Here is a 23,972-nt window from a genome sequence, read left to right on the forward strand (position 1 = left end):
AACATCCATTGTGGTGGTGTTTCCCTTGTCAGGATGATGGTTGATATGAAAAGATGTTCCAGCTTAATATAGCTCTGAATAAAGAAAATTAGAATGGGTTGTGTTAGCAGTTAATAAAGAAAATGGTGGTGGCTGGTCAAGTGTCCTCAGGAGGGTAAATCCTGTCCCACTTCTGCTCCTCAGACTCTCCCCTGGAGCTGAATCTTGGATGTTCCAGAGGGGTGAGAGTTGATTTAGAGTCAGGAGCTCTTGCTGTGGGAGATGGAGGGAAGGAGGGGAAGAGGTTGCCAGCAGGGAAGGAGCTCTGGAAGAAGCTTTCCCTGGGCTGCCCTAAGTGTGGTTTGTGTGTTTGCACAGTCCAGTTAAACTTACTGGAAACAGCTTGTTGGAAAGCTTGACTGGCCTCTTAGAGCAAGGATTATCTGCCCTGTTTTATTTGATTTTTTTAATAAGCCCATTGAGTTTTGTAAACACAGAGGAAAAAATATTTCTCTCTCTCTCTCCCCTGGGAAATCAGCAATTACTTGTAAAACATTTTTTTTTAGGAAAAGACTTGAGAGTAACAGTTAAATGCTTCACAAAGAAAAAAATACATAAAACATTGTGTGAGGAAAAAGACATCACAAAGAAAACCTTGCACTCATCAGCTGAGGAGAGGTTTGAGTAGATAACTTCTGGTGCAGAGGCCTGAGTCAATGGCCTGTGCTGCCTTCACAAGGAAAGTGCAGAGTGTATGTTGCACTTAAAGCTGCTGCCTTCTTTTTGGGGTGCATGTAATTCAGTTTTGACAGCCCCTGGATCATTTCTGTTCAGAAAAGCTCCCAGAGGTCATGGTGTAGGCTCAGGATTTCATTATTACACAGGAGGCTCTGTGTAGAATACTGCTGGTATTGCTTGTAGGCCTTCAGATAGGCTTAGCTGAAAGAAGGGAGATGGTTCACGGCAGCAGACAGGGGTGTGTTCCTGGTTAATTGGCTCCTCTGCACCTTCCTGTTGGGGTGAAGGAAAATAGAAAAGGAATAACTGCACCAGGATGGTCAGAGGTGAAGAAATAAAGCACAGTCCTTCACATCAAGCCTCGAGTCTTGTCTCTGTTCCTTCCCATCAATATAAGTGAGTCTCTGATAAATAACGTTGGAAAGGCAGGGTTTTATTTACTTATTTATTTAAAATCCTACTTACTGATACGTGTTCTGTATTGCTGATAGCTCAGCAATGTATCCTTCTCCAAGAAAATTGAAAGTAAAAATTCACTTTCATTTAGTTCCAGATGTAGTTTCATTGTCTTGTGTGATGCCTTTGCCAAATGCAAGCTGCCACACCATATCAGAGCACTCTATTATTTCAGTTCAAAAGACATCAAAATTAAAGCTCACAGAACAAGACAAACCTGTATTAAAAACACTGTAAACTCATTGTACCTCCAGATTAACATGACACTAAAATTCAACTGCTCAGGTATTTCATCATATGTAGATGTACCTGCAGTCAACTTAAAAAGCTTTAGTAACACTAGAATTTGCATAGAAGTTTTTAATTTGCAGCACTGCTAGTGCCTGCTCATGCTGTGACACACAAGTTTCATAGATCTGTTACTGATGCACTTTTTTTTCAGTACCTGACACTTTTGGCAAAAGTGATACTGATTTTTGCTAAGAAGTGCTGAAGGTGAACATTTGACTTCGTGTTTCCGTGGTTTTGTTAAAATTTCACATAAAAAAGCTTTTGATTTCTCACAAACGACCTGTACTTACTAATTTTGCGTATTACAACTTTTGTATGTAATCTTTTGAGGGATTTTGAGGTACAAGAGTGACCACTCTAGCTCCTATCCTGAAAACAACTGATGTTGATCTTAGCTTTTATTTGAGCTTAGCTCTTGTGGATTCCTTATATGTGCCTGAATGTATTCTTGCCTGGTGGTTACTGAGGGAAATCTTAATGAAATCAAATGGCAGCTCATTCTGGAGAGCTTCCATTGGAGTTCAGTTGTTGAGGAGCAGGGAGCTCAGGCAGAGCAGCAGAGCCCTTTGTGTGCGCTGGCTGCAGCAGGGCTGCACATGGAGCTGAAGCACCTCTTGAGCCAGGTGCTGCCCAGGGCAGGGTTTGCTGTGCTGCCATCCCTAGCAGGGCTCTGAGTGTGCCAGGCTTTGTGGTCTGTGCTGGCTGCTGCTTCAAAGCCTTGAACAGCTCACTGCCAAAGCAGGGCTGCCATCAGCTCTGTCATCGTGCCTGTGTTTTAAACCCCACAGCTCCCTGTGCCTCTGAGGGGAGGCCAGCAGAGAAGGGGCTGATCTCAGCCATGTCCTGACAGCAGGAGCTGGGTGACAAGGACAGGGGGAGTAATTGTGTCATGCTTTCTGCAGCTGCTGGACAGGGCTGTGCTCGGGTGGGAGTGCTGGAGCTGCAGGGATTTGTTGTTTCTATGTGTAAAGCTTTGGTCCATGAAGCAGCCAACTTCGACATCTGTGGATGAATTTCATCCTTGTAAAACACAGCAGGGCTGGCTTGGGGGAGCTGGGAGCCTCAGGGATAGTGGGGAGAGCTGGAGGGACAGGATGAGACCACCCAGGACATGGGAGCCCTGCCCTGGCACTCTAGAGCTGGCTCACCTGTGTTGGTTAGGGCCAGGGGAGGAGAGCTCAGGGAGCTCTGGAGCACTGGCCTGTGAAATGTGTATTTACACCCTGTCCTTGGGCAGCCTCAGAGGGTGCTTTAGGTGCAGCTCCTGTGAAACAGCTGCTGTGTATCCTGTCAGCCATTGCTGTGACTGGGTAAGATACAGATTTACTGTCATTCAGACTGGAAGGTAAAATCTGAACTTTTCTATCCCCCTACTTATTTTCTTTTAATCTTTTCTCTGATGCCATTTTTGTTCAGTCATGTTCAGGAAAGTCTGAAGCAACTCTTGGTTTTGTTTTTTTTTTTCCCTTACTGCTACAGGAAATTAAAAATCTAAATGGAGTCTGGCCAGGAAAAAAACTATGATGTTGTCCATGTGTGGTTCTTGGTCAGTAGCATTGCCTATGGGCCAAAAAAGATTGAGAAATACAGGTTTAAAGGCTTTGGATTGTTGAGACATTCAGAAAATGGGACTGCTTACGTGAAATGCCAGAATTAGATTGATTAAAACAACCTGCTTTCTGAAACATGCCCTGTTGGCTGGAGAGCTGGGCAGATCCAGGCTCTGGCTGGGACAGGAGCAGGATGGAGTGGCTGCAGTTCCTTTGCCATGCAATGGTTGCCTGAAGCTGTTCACTCTGTGTGTGTGTGTGTACTTAGATACATGAAATACGTGTGTGTATATGCACTGATGTGCATAGAAACACATGCACATATCCCCTGTACTAGGTGACAGTCTGAAGAAATCATAATTTTCTGCATGAATAAAACTACAATCCTTTAAAAGAGGACTTCCTCATAAGTATTTGGGATTAGTGAAGGCTGAGTATTTTGCTATTCTTGTCCAGTCATCGCATTTTCTGTTCAATATTTCATTTCACTTTCAAGGCATGGATATCTTACCCAGTATTTTGTATTCTTACAGCTTGGTGCTTGTCTCTTTTGCAGGATGATTACAGAGTCTGCATGGATTTTAATATCATTCAGAAGGACTCTGTGCCTGTGTGTCCTGTTGATGCATCAGGCTGCTTCACAGCAGAAGTGGCTGACTTTGCTGGGCAGTATGTGAAGGTCAGTGGGCCTGAGACAGTAAATTACTACTTTAATCAAGATATATTTTATATATGGTAGAAGCTTTCTTTTCTTTCCTTGTGTGGGCTTGTTTTCAATGTGTGACTAGTATCTTGAAAAATTAAAATGTGTTTTAACATTTGCAACAAGGTTGGAATTGTTTATTAAGCAGCTGAGAAAAAAGTTGAAATGCAAGTATTGTTATCTATCTGTGGTGAGAGGGCAGAGGAGCATCCTGTTTGCAGCTGCTCCAGAGAGCCTCTCACTCACTCTGAGCTTTTTCCTGACAGAAATGTCATGTCCAGAGTCTCCAGGCACACGTGCAGGGCCTCCCTCACCTCTGGATGACTCTGAATTTCCAGGTGCCATCATTAAGTTTCTCCCAGCCAGTTAATGTAACGTGACCCCTAGGAGGGAGAAATTCAGTCATTTCCCCACTTGTGGGCTGTGTTGCAGTGGGAATTTACTTGCCAGCAGATGCAGGAGAATCCCTGGGAAAAAAAACCCACAGGAACTCCACATTGCTCCAGATGCAAATCCCTAGCAGGGAGTGCCTCTTAAATTCAATGTCCTGAGAAAACAAATTGCTTTTAGCCCTGCTGCTCCAGTTTGATATAAAGCATGTCCCTGTAAACAAATGCAATACAAGATTTTACAGTCTTTTCCAGTTAAGTTGAGGATTCAATCAACTATCTTTCTTTCCTGCTTTATGCATTAAGGCAAATAAGAGGACACTGGAGGCTCCATGTTTAGCTTCTTGCTGGTAAAAATCTGAATTTAAGGCTCTTGGAAAATTTTCTTGTGATACTGAATTTTTCACTCATAGATATTTGTATATTTTTTTCCTTAATGTTCTATTGACACTCGTATGTTCAGTAGATTGTCTTAAATTATCAATATACAGCTTTCACTTCCAGCTTAGCACGTAAATCCCAGTTCATTAGTGAGGTACTGTGAAATATGTTTCAAATTCTGAATTCAATCACTTTAGAGGAATGTGGTATCAGGAAGTTTAAATATTAGGTAAAAAGCACTATGTGATTTCCTGCCACAAAATTAGAAGACTCAGTCATTAGGATATTAAATAATGTTTCTGGCTTGTATTGGTTCTTCACAAAATTTGAATTTTCTGAAGTTGTGTGTACGTGTGAAGAGAGTTAAGAGTATAAAAGGACTGATGCTTTAATGTATAAATTTTAATTTATCCATATAGCAGAGACAAATTGAAGACACTGTAAATAAACAGAGTTTGGAGAGCAAATGACTTTGCAAATGTAGTGTTTTACAGTGCCCCGCAGGAAATGTATAAACTTGATAGCAGTTTTATGTGTGTGTGTAAATGCTGGGTTATGCATAGTTTTTTAAAAATTAATTTGAGTATCTGAGACAAATCCTGTAGTAGCTTAGTGAAATGTATAGTCCAAGGCACATGTGTGTTTTTAGGATGCAGATAAGCACATCATCAGATGGCTGAAGGAGAAGGGCCGGCTGATCCACAGCACCACCTTCCAGCACAGCTACCCCTTCTGCTGGAGGTAAGCACACACCTGCACCTGCCTTGAGCTGCTTTCTAACTGAGAAATTCTTCAGCTTTCTCCCATATTTTCCCCCTCCCTTACTTAATTTTCCTGACAAAACTAAAAGTAACACAAACTGAGATTATTAATTCAGGAGAGCTCCAGTTTTGGTTTAGTCGTCAAGGAATTTTTCTCTTTTTTTTGCCATAAAACTGATGAATTTAGGTGTAGTGCTGAAATTTAGTTTCTATTTATGATTTTAAATGTGTGTTTTTGTAGTTTGTGTTGCTCATTTCTCGGTGTAGAAGTCCTAACTAACCACCTCTTGTAAAAAGGTTATTTTTTGAAGCAGCTGAGTGGTGGAAAAGGATTTTTTTCATACCCTTTGAATTGTATCCAAATAAGCATATCACAGAAGGTCTTTAGATGTTTGTGTTAGAGCTTCGTATGTTTTGAATATAATGGCTAAAATACAGCTCTTTTGAACCTTGTAAGATGACTTGTTTCTTTCAAAGAATCCCAGTTGCTTAAAATGTGGATACATCTCCCTAGGTGGATGTCTCTGGGGGAAGTCTCCATGTGGAATTCTGCATGGCCCTTCAGTATCAGTGAACAAACAAGTTTTCTTTCTGAGGAATACAGGCTAGACAGATTTAATCTTGAAATGAAGCTTGTTTTTATTAGTGTGCTCCCTGGTTTGAAATTTCCACGGTTGATGTTGTAAAAAATCACCAAACAATATCAAATTAAGAAAAAGAATCTTCAGTAACCTTTTAGTAGAGTATTAAATTCTTATTATGAGCAAAGACACACTTAAATTAAAATATCTAATTTAATTATCTGAAATGGCTTGAAGATTTTGAGTCCTATCTGATGTATACAGCACCTGTACTGAAATAGCTGTGATAAAAGCTCATCTCTCTGTCTGGCTCTGGCTCTGACTGCCAGGTGAAGTGTTCTAGCAGGGTACATTTATCTTTAATTTATAGCAAAAATAACCTTTGCTTGCTCTTGAACAGCAGGATTGGTTTGTTTCTAGCAGCTGCCTGGAGGAGGAATGGAAATTGCCCTTCAAGTGTTACGTCCTTGATGATTTGGGACAGTTTTTGAAAAATGGCAGGACTAAAATCAAGCAACGCTTGTGTTTTTCTTGTGCAACAACTCAAATACCCAGTCATGGCCTTCTGAGACAAAAGCAGGGATGCAGAAATGCTGATTCTGTAGAAGATCCTTAATCCTGCCACGCTGTTGACATTTTTGTTGATGGATGATAAGTTGCAGGCAGCACCTAGCAGCAAATTATCCGGTGGGAAGAACCGAACAATGAATTCTACTTGAAAAGCTCATTTCACTGCCATCACAAATCAAACCATAATTGGAATATGCTAAAAGTAGAAGAGTAGTTCTTAACTTTGAACATAGTTATAAGTTATTTTGATTAATGGAAGAAAACTTTGCAATCAGACTCTTCTTAATGTACTACTGCTTTTCCCTGAAACCAAGCAGTTGTTGAATCCTTGGGATGTTGAGAAATTTGCCTTCTTTTTTTACATATGAAATCAGGGTCCTTCTCTGTGTAGTAACTTTCTGTCAACTAAGCTTTAAAATATGAAAAACACAACAGCTAGGTAAGAACACAGCAGATAGTTTTCAGTTAAATTTGTCTTTATTGCTGAAAATGGAGGACATGGTCAAAACTGCGCTCTGCACGTGTGAGATCTTGGGGGTCTTCGTCTGGGCAACAGTTCAGCAGCTGTTGGACGTGACAGCTGGGGTGTCCCTCACAGCTCCTGCCTGCCATTCCTTTAGGAACAGTGTTGGGAAGATGGCAGATGTGGAGCTTTGACTTTTCCAAGCCAGAGAAGGCAAAGCCAAGAAGCATCTTTATAGCACAGGCTCAATTATTGATAATTTCATTCCCAAATTACAAGAAAACGGAAGAGGATCACAATTAAAGTGATTTTATTCTTCTGATGTGTTTCTAAATGACCTGTCTGTAAGGAGAACAAAACTTAGTTCAACTGGGATAGAGAGGAATGGTTAGGCAGGAACTTTGTGAGCATCAGACTTTGACTTAAGGTCTGTCTGGGTGGTTTTCCCCTTGTGTTGATGGAAAACAAAACCCAGCAATGAGAATTTCTCATTTAATTCTACAGTAAAACCCAGTTCAATCTGGATTCCTCCACCTTCTCACCAGTCATGAGGGGCAGAAACGTGGGAGGTGTCACTGCTTGGGCAGTTTTTGTTTTGTTCTCTCCAGTCTCCTGCTGAGGCACTGCTTGGTAGTACAGACAGAAGAAAAATATTCAGGGAAAGTTTGCCCTCTCCCCTTTACTGTTGAGAGCCCTGTGGGTGCTTAGAGGTTATGAGGTGTTATAACCTTGGTGTTGGGTGGAAAGCCTGGGGAATGGTTCCCCTGCTGGGCCTTTGTCATGGATCTCCCTGCCTCTGAGGCCACTCTGCCCCTGGACCAGCCAGCCCCACCTGCTGCTCTCCTCACAGAGCTGGGCTGCCACCATTATCCCAACCTTCCTTTCCCAACACGCTAAGACCATGTGAGAATTTTTAATATCAATTTTTAATGTAAAATTTTTATTCTCCTTGTTTCCAGTTCCTCAAGATCTTGTGATGGCAATTTATCACTTTTCAGCGCCTCTGAAACAAGATACTTGGTGAATTCAGAACACCTTGTAGTTTGGGGAATGCTTTCTTTTTTACTGGGATCTTGCTGCTGTATGAGCAGTGAACTCAACTGTTCCCATTTTTTAGTTGTTAGGACTTAAATTTGTTAGCAAACCATCAGTAGGTTTGCATTTAATAGCTAGGACACAGCTACATTATTATTAGTTTGAGCTTTCAGCATTTCCTTTAAGGTTATAGGTACTTTAACACTTAAGCACGTGGAAACATACAGGTTATAGTTAAAATGAAAAGTCTTTTGAAACGTAGTGTTAAAAGAAACAATGTGCTTTTTATTGTTGGGCTTTGTGCACTCTGAGTTCAGCTTTTAAGGTCTGAACAACCTTTGCTGTGAGTTTTTCTTTCTTTTGTGGGTCAGGCAGGTGCACCTTTAGCAAGTGCTGGCACAGTAGCAATTTTAATTTGCATCATAATCTGCAGTAGTTGCTGGATTTCAAATGTGTTCTTGCTGTGGATATAAGTAAAATGAATTAAACTTTGGCTGTTTGTAGTGCTGACTGCACATGGGAGATAACAGGAGTCTCCCAGAGTCTTTGCTGGTGAATTTTTGTGTATTGCCAAGCTCTGAACCAAAGTGACTTAAACAAAAGTAATATTTTTCAGAAACATTTTGTGGGGTGGATTGATGCTAAAGGAGAATGAGCTTATCTCAGTGGTGTTTGCTTCTCTGTACCCACACACAGATCCCATCCTCTAATGTTTTGGGTTGATTGATGCTAAAGGAGAATGAGCTTATCTCAGTGGTGTTTGCTTCTCTGTACCAACACACACAGATCCCATCCTCTAGGGCTCTTCTCCCTCCTCATCATGGAAGAATGGGATGGATGGGAAGGATGAGAAATGTCTGAGCTCCTGCTAGTGACCTGTGCCCACTGTTGGATCCCAGGATCCTTTAGAAGGATGTGCTGCCTGAACAGTTATTCAAGACCTTAAGCAGTTATTATAGAACTGATAAATCAGGGACTGGGTTGGAGCACTGCAGTCAGATGCTTGGAGATACCGATTTTCCCAAATAATGTAGGAAATTGCTCAATCTGTGCTCTGGCCAATTGTGTCTCCCTTTCTAAGCAATCCCAAGTTGTGAAACTACTCTCCCCCCATAAGGATTTTCTTTTATTCCTTATTGAAGTAAGGAATATGTTAAGATATATTTAAAACTTCTTTTATATGCTAATTTCTTGCTTTCCCTCTCCTCCTGGAATGGCATTTCCTTCTGGTTAACCCTAGGTACTGTTACTTCTTTATGATTTGTGATTATTATTTTAAATGCAAGTAGTAAAAGCACAGCATAATGTTCCCTGGCTTTTCAGGCCCATGTACACATAAAAAGTGATGCAGAATGAGCTCATGTGGAAGACTGAAATATGACTCATTTTAATAGTTACTGAAGTTCATCATGTTGTACTATGTAGGAGCACAAATTTCAAATTCAGGTATTGTTTGAACATTCTCATGATTGCTCTTGCTATACAAATTCCTTGAATTACTGGGTTTGAAGGCTGTAAAGTTTTTCTTCAGGACTAGATTTCAAAATAGTAGTGCACCTAAGTGTAACAGTTTTTGTAATTTAACAAACCAAACAAACCTCAACCTTTAACTGTGATAATATTTCAGCAGCAGTGAACTCAGTCTGTGAAAAGGAGACTGTCATGTGCAAAAATAAATATTAAAGAGCACTTTATAAATAACTTCGCATTTAAAAATGTTTTTGTTTGTTTTATTCCCTTCCCTGCACAGGTCAGATACTCCGCTGATCTACAAAGCTGTGCCCAGCTGGTTTGTCAGGGTGGAGCACATGGTGGACAAGCTGCTGGAGAATAATGCCCAGTGCTACTGGTAATGTGTCCTGCAGAAATCTGATTTATTCCTTTCCCTGGAGTTGGAGGGTAGGGGGTGTGTGCTGGAGCTCTCCAAAGCTATTCCCCTGTTCCTATGCTCACTCTGCTTCATATTTCCTCTCTTGTTCAGACAGTGCTACTGGGACCAGTTCTAAACAGTGTTTTATCTCAGTTCTATCAAGGTTGAATATTTCCTAGTAATTTACAGGGAAATACACTACAGGGTCATTAAAAGTGCCCTCCAATCATGGTTTGCAAACCTAAACAATTCCACATGAGAGAAACTGCAGAGGAGAATCATCCTGCAGGAGCAAGGATGTGCTTCCCAAAAGCCTCCACCTGAGACAGTAATAGAGGCAGCTTAGTGGTGTGTATATATTGTTCTAAATTAAACTAATTTTTAGACAAGTTGTGGGTTTTTTCATCTAGTTATTACAGATAAGGTTGATTACTTCATTAGAGGTGCATTTGAAGAAAAAATCCACGCCCACTCTCCCCTCAAAAAGCGACAAAAAGCTCAACCCAGCTGCCCTAATTGTTGTAGGTAAACTCAGTTACACAGGTTTAAAGAAAAAAAGTCTGTTAATGGCAAAAATGAAATCTTGACATGTATATACGGAGTGTGAAAAATACTTGTGTGAGATTTGTGTAGAAAACAGCAGATGAGCTTTAGATAACAACTTAAATGCATTATTAAGTGCAGTACGAGGGAATTGTTGCTGCAGGTGGCCTTTTAGGGAGTCAGGGCTGGGTTTGTGGTGTGTTAGTAACAAAAGGACCTTAGCTTCTGCACTTTCATAAGCTGCATTTGTATTTCCCTTCCTGTCATCCATCACTTGTGCCTGGGAAGCTGAGACCTCCCAGTGAGCGAGGAAAACTTGGAGATTACAACCTCATTCAGTCTTTCCTTATGAGGGCTGCAGGGAGAGCTGGGATTCCACCCCTCTCCCACCTCATTTGCCTCTTATAAAGAAGGTGACTCAACCTTCAGTGAGCAATTACAGCTTGTGCTGCCTTTTTTTCATGGACAGTAGCTGGCAATTAAATTCTCCATGAGCAGCTTTTGCATAACTGCTGACGTAGTGAAGGCAGTGTAAATCCTGGGATCTGTGGGAAAAGTCAGTGATCCAGAAGGGAGCCTGCCCAGCAATGCTGCAGCCTGGCTTTGCCAAGCAGCACTCGCCCAGTCTGCCTGTGTCGGGAGAGTTTAGAGATTAGTAAATGCTGTTTTCTGTTTTCCATAGCAGAACATACTGTGATCCTCCTTTGGGGCAAAAATAAGCTGGAGAGGGGGTGAAAGTGTTTGTTCTTAGCTTTAATTAGCTTCCTCAAGATGCTTTCACTGTTGGGATGACAGTAGACCTGCATATTTAATTTTCACATGAACAGAAGAAAAAATATAATGATCCTGTTAAGAAGTGCTTGAATGGATGGGTTTTGCTTTTCCAGAAGCAGAGCTTCAGGAAGGAGCTGCTAAGTGACCTTCATTCATCCAAGAGACACTAATTAGTAAGAATTACTGATCAGTTTGAACCCTGCCTCATGCACATATTTGGGGTTTCAGTGGTGCTTTTTGTTAGTGCTGAGTAGTAGGGATACAAGTGGTAGCAAATGTTGGAGCTGCTGTTGCAAAGGTTGGTGAGAAGAGCAGGCAATGCCATCATTTGGCAATTTTCAAAATGTTTGGAATTACAGGAACCATTTGTCCCTTAGGCAATTCCTGAGTCTGAACACAATTCCATAACTGAACATAAAACTGATTCCTCAGGACTCCTCTTAAAACCGTGTGGTCTTAAGGATTTTGGGAAGTGTTTGTTGGGATTATAGCTACAAGTAGAGATGTATGATCACAGAATTATTAATAAATAATATGTATTTCCAGTGTGTGATTTCATAGTAATTTGAATACTGGGTAATCTTGAAGTTGGCTTTTAAAATCCAGCTTTTATAAAAAATAAGGGAGTGTTTTTGAGGTTTTCTTCATGTATTCTCCATTGATGCCAGTTTTGCTTGGGCATTGAGACTGCTGGCCTTCTGCAGTATTAATTTATTTAAATTTTGGGAACTCCTTCCTTCCCAAAACCTACTTTTTCTGCTTTTGAAGAGACTTGATCTCTGAAAGTGTCACAGCAATAATATGTAGCTTTTAAAAAATTTATTTTTGGACTCTCTGGGGCTTCAGCATGTCCTGAAAATGAGAAAATTTGGGATAAATGCTTTTCAGACTATATTAACCTTTACAAAATGGGTTTGACTGCATTGCTTTTTTTATTCCTGTAAATGACTGATAGGTATGTTGTCCCTTAAGAATAGCTGCCCTCTTGATAGATATCCTTTCTGATGAAATAGATTAAACATACTTGGACAAACTTTGCAACCTGATTGCATTTCTAATTAGTTTTTTAGTGAATTACCCAACTTATAAGGCCACAGTCATTCAAAATTTATTAAAACCAGTAACTCTATTTTCATTTTTCAAAATGAATTTAACTATCACTTCCAATAATGGTTGCATGAGTAATGTGCCAGCATTTTTGTAAAACCAGAAGCCAAGAAACCCTCTCTGCTCTGTTGCATCCTTATTTCAGTCAGACTGGGAATTAAGTTGTGTTGCATGTTGATGAAAATGCACAATTGGAACAGTATTTAAGGGGGCTGTGCTCATCCTTTAATTGAAGTTTCCCTTACTAAATGTTCTTTACTGTGTAACTGAGATCTTATTTAAAGAAATTTTAAATTAAAAAGGTTATCTTCTATTTGGCATTCAGGCACCCACTACTGCTGTATTTGAGATGAAGAGGGGCAGATTTGGCTGCTGTAAAATCCAGACTTTGTCAGATCTTGGCTTTCTATTCTCTTGATAAGGAGAGTTGGATGCAGCACCAAGGTGCTGTCTGGATTTCAGCCTTAATTGTTGTCACCATCATTTTCTCAAATGGTTTGTTGAAAGAGCATTTTTTATGTACCCACAGACTAAACCAGGCCACCTTAGATTGTAATTACAATATAGGACTAATTCCTGTCATCAGTGTTCAAAGTTGGTGTAAATTGAAAATTTATAAGTTACTGTAAGCAATAAATCCATGCAACTTCTAATGAGAATTCCAAAGTGTTGTAGCTCATCCTTCTGGCAGTGGATGTTTTATTTCCATTATTGCAGACTGATAGAAAAGACTCTGTAGTTTGTATTTAAATATCAGCTTTGAACTCTTTTTTTTTTCCTTCTTCTTTCTTTTAAACCTCCCTCACTTAAAGTTCTCCTTCAGTAACTCCTGAAACATTGACCTGTAACTGTTGCCAAGTTTCTAATATTAAAGACATTGTGCAGTTCTGACATTGTTTGCGTAAGATGTGCAGCACTTGGGGGAGTGGAAAAATGAGCATCAGTGGAAGGAAAGAAGTGATGGGAGACAGTCAGGGACTTCAAAGAAGCCAAACCTTTTGTTCTGGCATCTTCTCACCACTGAAGAACTCAGGTGCTGTAATAAAGAGCTTGATGTATGGTTGAAGGTATTGTTTTCCTGACTTCCATGACTTGAGCTGTTAGTGCTTGCTGGAAATGCCACCTACAGCACATTTCTGTGAGTGAAGTTGAAGTGAGAGTTTTGCACTCACTCCCTGCAGCTCCTGGGTGAGCCCAGGTGTCTTCTTATGTGTCCATCGAGCACATCAAGCTTTGGAGAAGCTTTTGATCCTGGTCATTTTAATCTTTGACCACAAAACTGTCTCCCACCTGTGGAAAGGTGAGATGTGATCAGGAATGATGCCTGTTTGTGTCAGAAACCCTGAGGCTGTGCAGTGTGGGCTATGGAGCCCATCCACAATAGAAAGCAAATGTTTATTTTACTGAACTTGTCATTTTTGCTCACATGAGGAATCTGAGTCTTTAGCAGGGCAACAGAATTTTAAATCATAACAGGATTGTAGAGCAATGGAAGGAAATCAGTGAGTCCTTTTTCCTTCTTTTGCTGCTTATTTTTATTTTATAGAAAATCTGAGGACATTTTCTTTCTTAGTTTGTTAATATTAATGTAAATCATCTGAACCGTTTTAAATGTATGGTGTGTGCAGATTTTTTTATTTTTTTGTTTTCTTTAGTATCTCCATGCAATCGTAACTCTTTGAGTCATCAGTCATGCTTTTCTTACTGGGGAATCGTGACTACAAATGAGATCCTCCCTCTAGTAGCAATTGTGATGTGTACAGCAATATGGAGTCACTAGATGGCAACATTTCCCAAGGAAAAATCAAAATTAGTGCCATTGCCTACAGCAGGAGGTGGAAAAAAATTGCTGCAGGGTTAGCCTTGTGTTTGTCTAATTTAGAGAAGGTTTTATTACTGTCTGTTATCAGACATGGCTGAGGATTAAAAGTGCATTTGGAGGCTTGTTCACTGGATTTTGATGGTTTGTGTTCTGCTGTGCCTTAATTTTGCTGTTTCCTCTCTGAGCCTCTTGTGCAGAGGTTGCTGGTGATGCCATGAATGCAGAGGTACCTCTCCAGTCCCACTGAAGGGTCACCTAAAGCTTTTTTTTTTCCTTCAAGGAAAAGCTTATGAAATAAACTCCCAAATACCAGTTCACTAAGCAACTCCAGCGTGATTTTCTTGGGCAGCTGATAAATCTGTGACATGAGCAGTGTGTTGAATGTCTGCCACTGTCACAGGAATGCAAATGCATTGATATATGTGGATTGAAATGGATCCTGAGTGCTGATGCCCTACAAAAGTACTTTGTGCCAGTAAATGTTAGAATATTCCCAAGGAAACTGTGCAGAGAGAAGGACAGTGGAAGCTTCCCTTCTCCCTGGCTTCGGGCTGCAGGGATTGTTGATAAGATAAAGAGTTTGAGCAGCAATTAGCAGGGTGCCTGGGTGGTGGAAGGGAGATGCAGCAGGGTTTTTGGTGGGTGTGTGCCAGCGCTGGAGGTCAGGGCTGCGTCCAGGAGCGGCGGTGACGGTGCCGGGGCTGCGTCTGCAGCAGCATTGCAGTCGCACCACAACGTGGGGGTTGCCATGGGAACCAGGAGAAAAGAGGCAAGAGAAACATTGGGAGATCAGAATGATTGAAAGCACAGCTTATCTAGCCCCTGTAAGCTGCACCAGAAGCAGAAAATGCAGCGGTGCAGGCAGCCCAGGCTCGAGTGGGGTGTGTGGGGTTGCACCATTGCAGCAGCTCTCCCAGGCTAAGGAGCAGAGCTGCTGCAGTGGAAATTCTGCCCGGCACACACTGACCTTTCCTCCCTTCCCCTCTCCTCCCTCCCGCCTCCCCCCATGTTTAATTAGGTCCATGATATAGATTGGCGCTAATTAAAGTGCCAAAAGGGCATGAATAGTTGCTTATTTTATCTCTTTGAATTAAAAACCGTTAAAAATCAATTTGAGGGCATGTTGAAGGAGGCTTGTTATTAGAGTAAATTAACATAATGGAATTTAAGCCTTTGTCTTTTAAGGGTTGGTTAATGTTTAAAAAGAAAGCCAAATTCTACACCTAAAACAAACCCCCCAGTTGGTATGCTAGGAATTTAAATAAATCTGTACATATTTAGTTAGATGACATAGAATAACTACTTCATCACCTTTGGTGTTGTTTATACAACTCAGCTGTCTTCTGGAAGAGTAACTTTCTCTTTTCCAGTCTTAAAACTGATTCCTGATTTCAGGTGGCACTTAAAAAGTTACCAGCTTGCCAAAGGACAAGACTGATCTGGGACCATCCTCTCAGAACCAAAGCTGTATTAGAGTTCTTAATCTGGTATTAGGTCCCCTAATTCCCACTGCTTAAGGTAATATTTTGTTTATCAACTTTACAGTCTTAACTCCTTTAATTAGCAATTATGAAGTGAATCTTACCCAATACATAAAAGTGCTGTGGTTTTGCAGAGAATATAATGAGTAAAATTAGCTGGTGAGAAGAACAATGAAGAGTGAGAAAGGATTAGCCTATCTTTATGTAATATCTGAAACAGCTTTTCACGTTGAGCTGATGATGAAACACGAGGCTTGTGCAGGGGCAGTGTTTTGTTTTGGCAGTGCTGTTTGTGTTTACAGAAAAGAGGGATGGTGCTGCTTTGAGGCAGTTCCTGCATCCCGTGACTGGGGCACGGTGAGCCAGCTCAGAGAACATCTGAGCTCTCAGATGGAATAAGGGGCTCAGTTCAGTATTTGCAGTTGTGTTATGAGCACAAGAAACATGCTTTAAAATATATCTATAGGAAAGGAGCAGATGTCTTCATCCTTTTAATAAGTTTCCTTCTGGATTATGTAATAATTTAGAATATTTTTTATTTGCATCCTGTACATTTTTCCTCTGGAGACAAGAGTCAGAAAGCAAATTTCTTTCTTTTAATTGATGCTGTTCCTTGAGTGTTTATTAGTGGTGAGAACCCACTGGCTCAGCCTGTGGTAGCTCACTGTCAGCAGACTCAGTTCTGCTCTGGGGTTGAAGGTGGTCAATATTTGCTCTTTTCACATCCATGCCCACATTGCTTGTGTGACTTGGATGCTGAGTGGTGCATAGACTGAGAAGGCAAAGAAGACGGTTCCTGTTGTAATAAGTTAATAAATGTTGTTAAAAGACTGGGTTTTGCTTTGCTCTTCATGGGTTTTTTTCGCTTGTTAAATGGAATTTTTATTTTAGACATGAAGAAAATGAGTAGCTACCAAGAAAGGATGTGGGAGTTGACTGTGCAGAGGACTTAGCAATGCATGAATTAAGCAAAACCCCACATCTGCTTCAAAAATAGGAACAAACAGTCAAAAATGGACACGGAAATTTGCAGCAAATGAATAATTTTCATTATCTCTGACTTGTACGATCGAGTTTTGATGTTGGGAAAGTAAGATAGACATGAACATTCAAACAGGTTGGAACTGATGTACTTTGACTCAGAATCTTTTTAATTTATGATTTGGCAAAACAATATTTATTCCTTTGTGTTGTGGAGTTCAGTTCCCTGAACTTTCCAACTTCTGCAGTGTCTGCATGCTGAAGGTTATTTAGTGCCCTGTCCTGGGTGCCAAGAGGAGAAATTGAAATTGCCCCACACTGTTCCACACCCATGAATCAAGAGCTCCCTGACCTGCTGAGGCAGCAGCCTCCTTAACCTTGCTAAATGTCAGAGAAAGAAGTATGAAATCCTATCTGTGTCATTTTGCAGAGAAATTTGAAGGTCAAACAAATTGTAGGCCAGTTGGGAAATAAAAAAACCCTGTTTGTCACAGCTCAGTTTGAGGAGCTGCAGCACGATGGCTTCTGGAGAGATGGGACTGCTTTGATTTTTCACTTGCAGCCTCATGGGGCTGTTGGTTGCTGGTGCTTGATCCTCTCTGAGGGGTGAAGGTGTCCAGTGCCAGTCCAGGGGGTCTGAACAGGCAGAACTGAGCACCCTCTGGTCACACCCAAACCCAGTGGTCACCAGCAGGAACCTGAGGTTTGTGCTGTCAGCCTGAAGGGGGTTTGTGAGGGGTGTGGGGTTAAACATGAAAAACGTGTGCATTGGCACATGGGAGAGGGCTTTTCATTTATCTTCCAGCTGCTTTGTGTAGATGGAAGAGTAAAAAACATTCCCTCGACTAATACATGCCTGTGGCAGGATGGTGTCTTTATGAAAATTTAACACGAGAAATACACCAAGAAAATACCTAAGAGCAGGATGAAAAGGAACTGACAAACTCTATAAGAACACTAACCTGGTTTAAATAAAGATCAGGTGCTAATAACAACATCACTGAGAATACTCTTTTTTTTCCTAGCCTAATAAAATACTTAAGTAGAAGGTGCCTCTGATTTTATTTTTTCCCTTGTGATATGTAGGTAAGTGTTAAGCTGAGCTATCTGGAGCTAAATCTAGTGAGAATAAGTAAAAGAAATGGGCTCCAGACTGGAAGGGCTGTGCCTGGCATGGCTGTTCCTGCTGCTGATCCCTCTTCCAGCTTGATCCCAGCTGGAGGCTGTGTCTGCCCTTGGGCAGCATCCATGGGCAGCATCTCTGAGAGGCAAAACCCAACTGCTTTAAGTTACACTTCTTTGAGTGATGGGCTCAGAATGGCTGTGAGATGCAGGCTCTTTTCATTTGACTTGATGCCTGTGCCACTGTTATTCCTGCCTTGTACCTCTAAAGAGCCACAGATCATTGTTGCAAATGTGGTTCATAGGAGATGAAGTGGTTTGTGTTTTATGTTCCACTGAAAACTGGCAGCAGGGTCAGACAATTTTACCAGAAGAGGTAAATTATATGCTTTCATAGCTCAGAGAGAGAGATCACACCACATACATTTTTGTGGTTAATGTCCACTTTGGGGATAAAATTAATTTTTCAGGCGTGTTTTGAGGAGGCAGAGTTGAAACTCTTAGCATTTTAATGTCATTGGGGGATTGTCTCAGCCTCTAGCTATGTTAAATGGGACTAATAATTTCAGCTAATCAGTGTCTAACAACTTCTGAAAAATGGAAACTAGTTTAGGAGTGATGTAAAGAGAAGTTTTCCACATTAGTGGAACGTTGGGCAAATGCTAATGAACTTTGTACAGTTTCCACTTGTGTTTGGAGAGAGGGTCTCCTAAGGTCAGCACAGCAAGTTAATAGTAATGATCCCACGCTGAACCAAATTGGGAAAGCCTGTATACGTTCTACATTTCAAAGCAGGGCTACAGATGTCATGTGAAACATGAGTCACTGAGTTTGTTTAAAAATTTTTTATATTAGATTTTTGTTCGAGAAGTGTTACAGAAGACAACTCTGCAGCTGAAAGTAACTCCAGAAATAGCGAGGGAAGCTGTGGAACCTGAGGCTGATATTTAGTGAGGCTTTTAAGGGTACTTTTTATCCACTTGAGACAACACTGGCATCAAGAAGCCTTTAGATCTCCACATGGCATCATCATGGATAAAACTTTTAAAAGAGAGTGACGTTTATTTTCATCAATAGCTTGCCTTTTTTTTTTTTGTTCACACTTATTTCATAAATCTCCTGCTACTGGACCAAACCCTACCCCAATGTGTCATATGAATCCATTCTTTTAATTTTTCCTCTAAAGGAGCCTTTCATATTTGTTACTCTTGGGACTAATCTGTGATTAAAAATGTTCTTTTAAAAGAAATACTTGACAAGAGGACCAAGAGCTTCTGAAAGAAAAGGTGGAAGAGACCCTGTGTGCTTTGTAGCTTGGCTGCTCCCCCTTTGGAAACCGTGGCTCTCCCAATCCAGCTCAGACTTTGGGAAGGGCCTTTCTAGTTAGACTGGAAAAACAAACCCAGCAAAACTACCATGGGTTGCTAAAAGCTCAGTTCCAGAGCTACTTTATTGTTGTGAGCTGCTCATTCACAACTTCTGTCTATCTGACACTGTCTTAAGGTTGCTCTTTCTGTGAGTTTCATTTGAATTTGGTATTTTGAAATCCACCTTTAGGCATGAGGGGAGCATATTGTTGACTATGAAACCGATTGCTTTCCTTCATCTGCATATAATCATTGGGTAAATAGTTATTTGTTTGTTTACATCCTGGGAGAAAATGGTTCTAATGGTTCTAATCAAACCACCAGGCTACTTAGCACAACCAGGAACCTCGCAGGGCATCAGGTGCTGGCGTTAACCTTTGAGCTCCAAGACACTTTCATACAATGAAAATTTGTCTTTAACATCCCTCGGTGCCCATTAGTGCTCAAAATGAGGTTTTAGCAAGCATTGATAGGGTTCTGTGGTTGGGGGCTGTGTTTTGTTTCTTAATCAGGTAATTCAAAGTGAGCTGATAAATAGCTTGGAAAGGATTTTTTGTATGATCTGTCAGCCTGATTAATGTGCATGTACCTGGATGCCCACACATAATCCAAGATGTCTTTTGATGCTATTGCTCCAGGCTTTTTAATCATGGGAATTTCCTTCAACCTCAAAATCTTTTTCTGTATGTTATTTAAGCAGTAGTGTTGTGATCACTCTTAGCCATAATCCTCCAGTGTTGGACTGTCCTGAGGACTTTGGCCATTGTTTCATCCCTAACGAATCTATTTTATGTTGCCATGTTTTCCTGAGTTACTTTATGGTAAAATGAATCTGGTGTTTTTCACTTCTGCAGCTTACCTGAGATGAGAAGAAGGCAGTCTTGTGTTTTTTGGCAGCACCTCCACAGGCCTTGCAGCAGCCAGAGCTGTAACATGAACGTGCTCCAAGTCAATCAGTGCTGAAATGAACTTCTTTGGTGGATAAAATCAAATATAACCAATTCTCATCAGCTTTCTTTTAAGTGGAACCTAGTGGTACATGAATACTGTTGTTTTTTTTGGCACAGGGTTCCAGATTTCGTGAGGGAGAAGCGCTTTGGGAACTGGCTGAAGGACGCCCGAGACTGGGCCATCTCTCGGAACCGCTACTGGGGCACCCCCATCCCTCTGTGGGTCAGCGAGGATTTGGAAGAGGTGAGTGAGCAACATGAAAGCTTCCAGCTGGCAAAAACCCTGCCTGTACTTGTTGTTTGCTTGTTTTGGTGTATCTTTGGCTGCTGCAGCCTGCAGTCCTGTTTACATGTTTTAACAGCATATCTGTATAACCCATCTGTATGTGTGTAATAGGTGATAGGTCTGTGCATATTTATGGGTGCATTTGTGTGCCTCTACAGGTATTCTTTGCTTTTGCTTGAGAACTGCAAGCAATTTTTCTTGGTTTTTACATTAAAATTAATCTTGTCTTTCCCAGAAGAATTTGCAGTGATGGCAAATCTGAAGGAAATAATAAATGCAGTGAGAAAATGGCAAGGAGGAGATTTTTTTTTTATTTTTTATCGTAACTCCTTTAAGTCTGCTTTTGATATTCTGGTGGCTGGTTACTTCAAGCCAAATGAGTTGCTGAAGGCATAAAAGCAAGTCCACTACAGCAGAACAGTGAATTCATATTTGTAGTGCCACAAATGTGAATGTAGTAGACTGTAAAAATATGAGTCTAGTGGAATGATGAAAATGTATGATGGAAATGCTAGAAATGAGCTTTGTCAAGTTGTAAGGTACCCTGCATTGGTAGCATAATGCAGAGGGCACGAGTGAACACTTAACACAATTTTGATGGTTTTAAAACTCTTTCTAAGAAAAAGTAGAATGGGTTTAGTTTTTTTTTTTTTTGTGTGGGGGTTTTTGTTTGTTTTTTTTTTTTTTTTTTTTTTTTTTTTTTTTTTTAATTGGGTTAGTTCCATTAGACACATGAAAAGCCTCCCTCATGCTAGAAGTAAGAAATGGTACTCAGTGTCAGGGTGTGTGCAGGGAAGGGAGATACTGATGGCAGCATCCCAAGCCTTTATTTTTCTCTCTCTTGATTTGAAAAGGTTTTACTCTTCATTTTAGATCTGAAAGACCTCGAGTAGGAAAACATCTGCTAGAGAAGTATTTTATGATCTTTAACTTGTCATTGCTTAGATGTGCACCATAAAGCATTTTTTATTTCCTCTTCACTGGGAATCTTGGTAGGCAGGGAGATATTGGGAGAGGGAGGGAGCTACTCCTGCAATTAGGATTTAAGTATCTGAGAAAGCCTTAGCATTTGGGTTCTACTTGTGCTGTGAGTGTGTTTGTAAATTACAGACAAACCGAATGCTTCTGTCTCTCATATAACAGTTCAAGTTTAGTTTGAGGACTGACAATTTGTACATAATTTTTTCACATTCATCCAACATTGCTAAGTCCTTTGTTTGATATAACAATTTCTTTCTGGCAATAAAAAGGCTTTCAGTGTTGTGGCTGAGTATTTCATTCTACAGCTGAAAAAGACTGTGTAAAGGTTTCATTACTTCCACTCCTTGCCTCTAATAATATTTCATTTTCTGTCCAGTCTCCCCCTATCTGTATTCCTGTGTGTACTGATTTTTTTGCTTTTCTAGGTTTGATTTGTTAGTTTTTAATAACAAAATGATGTCTAACTTGGAAGATTGACCTTTCCTTTGAAACGAGCTGCAAATATTCCTCAGGGCTCGGTGTTCTGAATAATGATGGAAATACCAACAGGTCTAGTATTTCTATCCATAGATTTTACACATTTCTGTTTGCTCCAGAGTCTGAATACTGTGCTTTAACAGCCGAGTACAGCTTCTGAACTGAGCTAAATTTCAAGTTAGGGTTTTTTAAAAAAATCTCTCTTTTTGTGTGTGTGAGATATGGCTTGAAAAACAAATAGGACTGCAACTGATGTGGAACTTAAAGCCTAGGTGACATCTGCTCTGTCAGTAATGATATTCCCTCAGAATTCCCTGACTCCAGTGTTACTGCAGCTTGGTGTGGGATTGCACAGCAGCCTCTTCATGTCTTGCTCTCAGAAGAGCACTTTGTTGCATGCAATTATGCTTTGCATATTAAATCCTGGAGAAGTAATAACAGTTCCTTATTTAATATACAGTAAGGTGAATTAATTGGTATTAAAGTGAATTTTATTACAGATCAATAACTGGTTTTGCACAGTTTTATTTTAGTTTTCTTTTAGCATAATTATCAGGTAGAGACACATAATGGAAGCTAAATTCTGAAGCTTGTGTTTATTGCCACATTTTTGCAGACAGTTCATCATTTTAAGCTTTCAAATTCCAACGATTTCCTCAGTGGAGGAACACATCTCATTTGGATTAGATAATAAATTTTTTTAATCTAACACCCAAGTTGGTAAAGCAGATATGGGCTCATTTGATAGGACTTGCATACGAATTATAGTGCTCACTATTCAATGATGTTGTGGAAGTTCCCTGATTATTTCCTGGCTTGTCACCCATGGTAGCCCTGCCCTGGGCTGGGTGCCCTCAGTCTGGCCCAGCAGAAGGAGAGGGCTCTGGCTCTGCTCTCCTGAGGGTGAGGGAGCCTCTCCAGGTGCATTTCTGGGCCACTTCTGGCTGACTGTAGTAGTCATTTCTTGTCCTGTTCAGTATTCATGAGATGCTTTCTGGAGATCCCAGACATCTCTCTGACACACTGTGTGGGCTTCTTCCTTTCTGTGGGCACTCCTTCCTCCTCAGCTGTGGTCCTGAGCAGAGCTGAAATGGCAAACCCACAAAAACAAACAATTTTATCTAGCAGGGACTGCAGGGCTGTGCCACAGGAATGCTGAGATCCATGACTGCTGCTGGATGGATTTGTGCTCCTATGGACATGGATAATCCTGGATGTAATGTTCATTTTGTTGGCAGGGGTTAACCTTGACCTGTGGGTTCACGTTAGGTCTTGGAGGTGCTGACAGCCCATCTGCTGCAGTCTGAGCTGCTGCTGATGTTGGTAGAGCTGCTTTTGTAGCTGATGTGAACCCTAAAATGGAGGAGGAGCAAATGCCTGGTAGGTCCAGGCTGTTGGGGCAGCCATGACTCCTAAGGGATGGATCCAGAGCAGGAGCTTTAATTGGGGACCATCAGCCTGTGTGTGCTCCTTGCAGAAACCAGGGGGTGCGGCCTAATGAGGGATGGAATTTGATTAGCATCTGTTTGCTGCTTTCTCCTCTTGCCTTGCAGTCTCTAATGAGCTGCCCTTGGGACAGAGGAGCTCCTTCCTTCTGCCTTGGACAGAGGCAGTCTTGCTCAGCGGGGGAGATCTGTGTTACTCTGGGGGCTGGTGAATTTTTCATGTGAACTTGGGTTTATTTCTTCCATGAGTGATTTCTGGGTGCAGTTCTGCATCAATGTTCAAAATTTTGCTTTAGCATTGAAGTACTTGTTCAAAAAGCACCAAATAATGAGGAGCTTTTCTCCCAGAGCTTAGTGTGAAAGTATATTCAAATACAGAGGTTTGTGAAGGTGAAGTAATTGGTGTATCCAAGGGCATTTTTTTACCCATTTCTCTATTAATACCCTTTCTTCCTCCAGCAGTGCTGAACTAAGCACCTGCTGCTGCTCACTTGAGCCTTTGTGCTTACTTATGGGGCCACATGAATGAAGAACAGATCTGGGTTAAATATAGCTAGTTGATGAAGATGTATTTTTACCTGGAATCAGTCCCCTTGTGTAGTTTGTGTGCATTCTGCAGGCTGCTGTACCTGGCTAGTGGAATCACTGTCCTGCCTCATTTCCTACAGAAAAAAAAAAGACAGATAAGTAATGAAAACATCACATTTCCAAAGTACTTTAACAATAGCAAATGGTGATTAGTAATGCAGATCAGCACTTGAATCAGACTGGGAAAATCATGTCTTAAAACCCAAATCAGACTGAGTTTCTGTCTTCTCTGTAATTCATGACAATTTTTTGGAATTAAATACACCAAAACCTTTCAGTTA

The 23,972-nt window shown here is 40.9% G+C and overlaps 1 protein-coding gene across 1 annotated transcript in view; it reads left to right on the forward strand.

The window, feature by feature from the left end:
• IARS1 (isoleucyl-tRNA synthetase 1) overlaps window positions 1–23,972 on the forward strand; it is an 84,680-nt gene that overhangs the window by 22,379 nt on the left and 38,329 nt on the right. The window contains exons 10-13 of the mRNA XM_041490009.1: window positions 3,571–3,693; window positions 5,137–5,228; window positions 9,648–9,746; window positions 20,032–20,158. Of these exons, the coding sequence (XP_041345943.1) occupies window positions 3,571–3,693; window positions 5,137–5,228; window positions 9,648–9,746; window positions 20,032–20,158 (441 nt within the window). The remainder of the gene's footprint in view (window positions 1–3,570; window positions 3,694–5,136; window positions 5,229–9,647; window positions 9,747–20,031; window positions 20,159–23,972) is intronic.

Source organism: Pyrgilauda ruficollis, unplaced genomic scaffold (assembly GCF_017590135.1).
Source record: "Pyrgilauda ruficollis isolate IOZ18807 unplaced genomic scaffold, ASM1759013v1 scaffold97, whole genome shotgun sequence".
NCBI classification, from domain to species: Eukaryota; Metazoa; Chordata; class Aves; order Passeriformes; family Passeridae; genus Pyrgilauda; species Pyrgilauda ruficollis.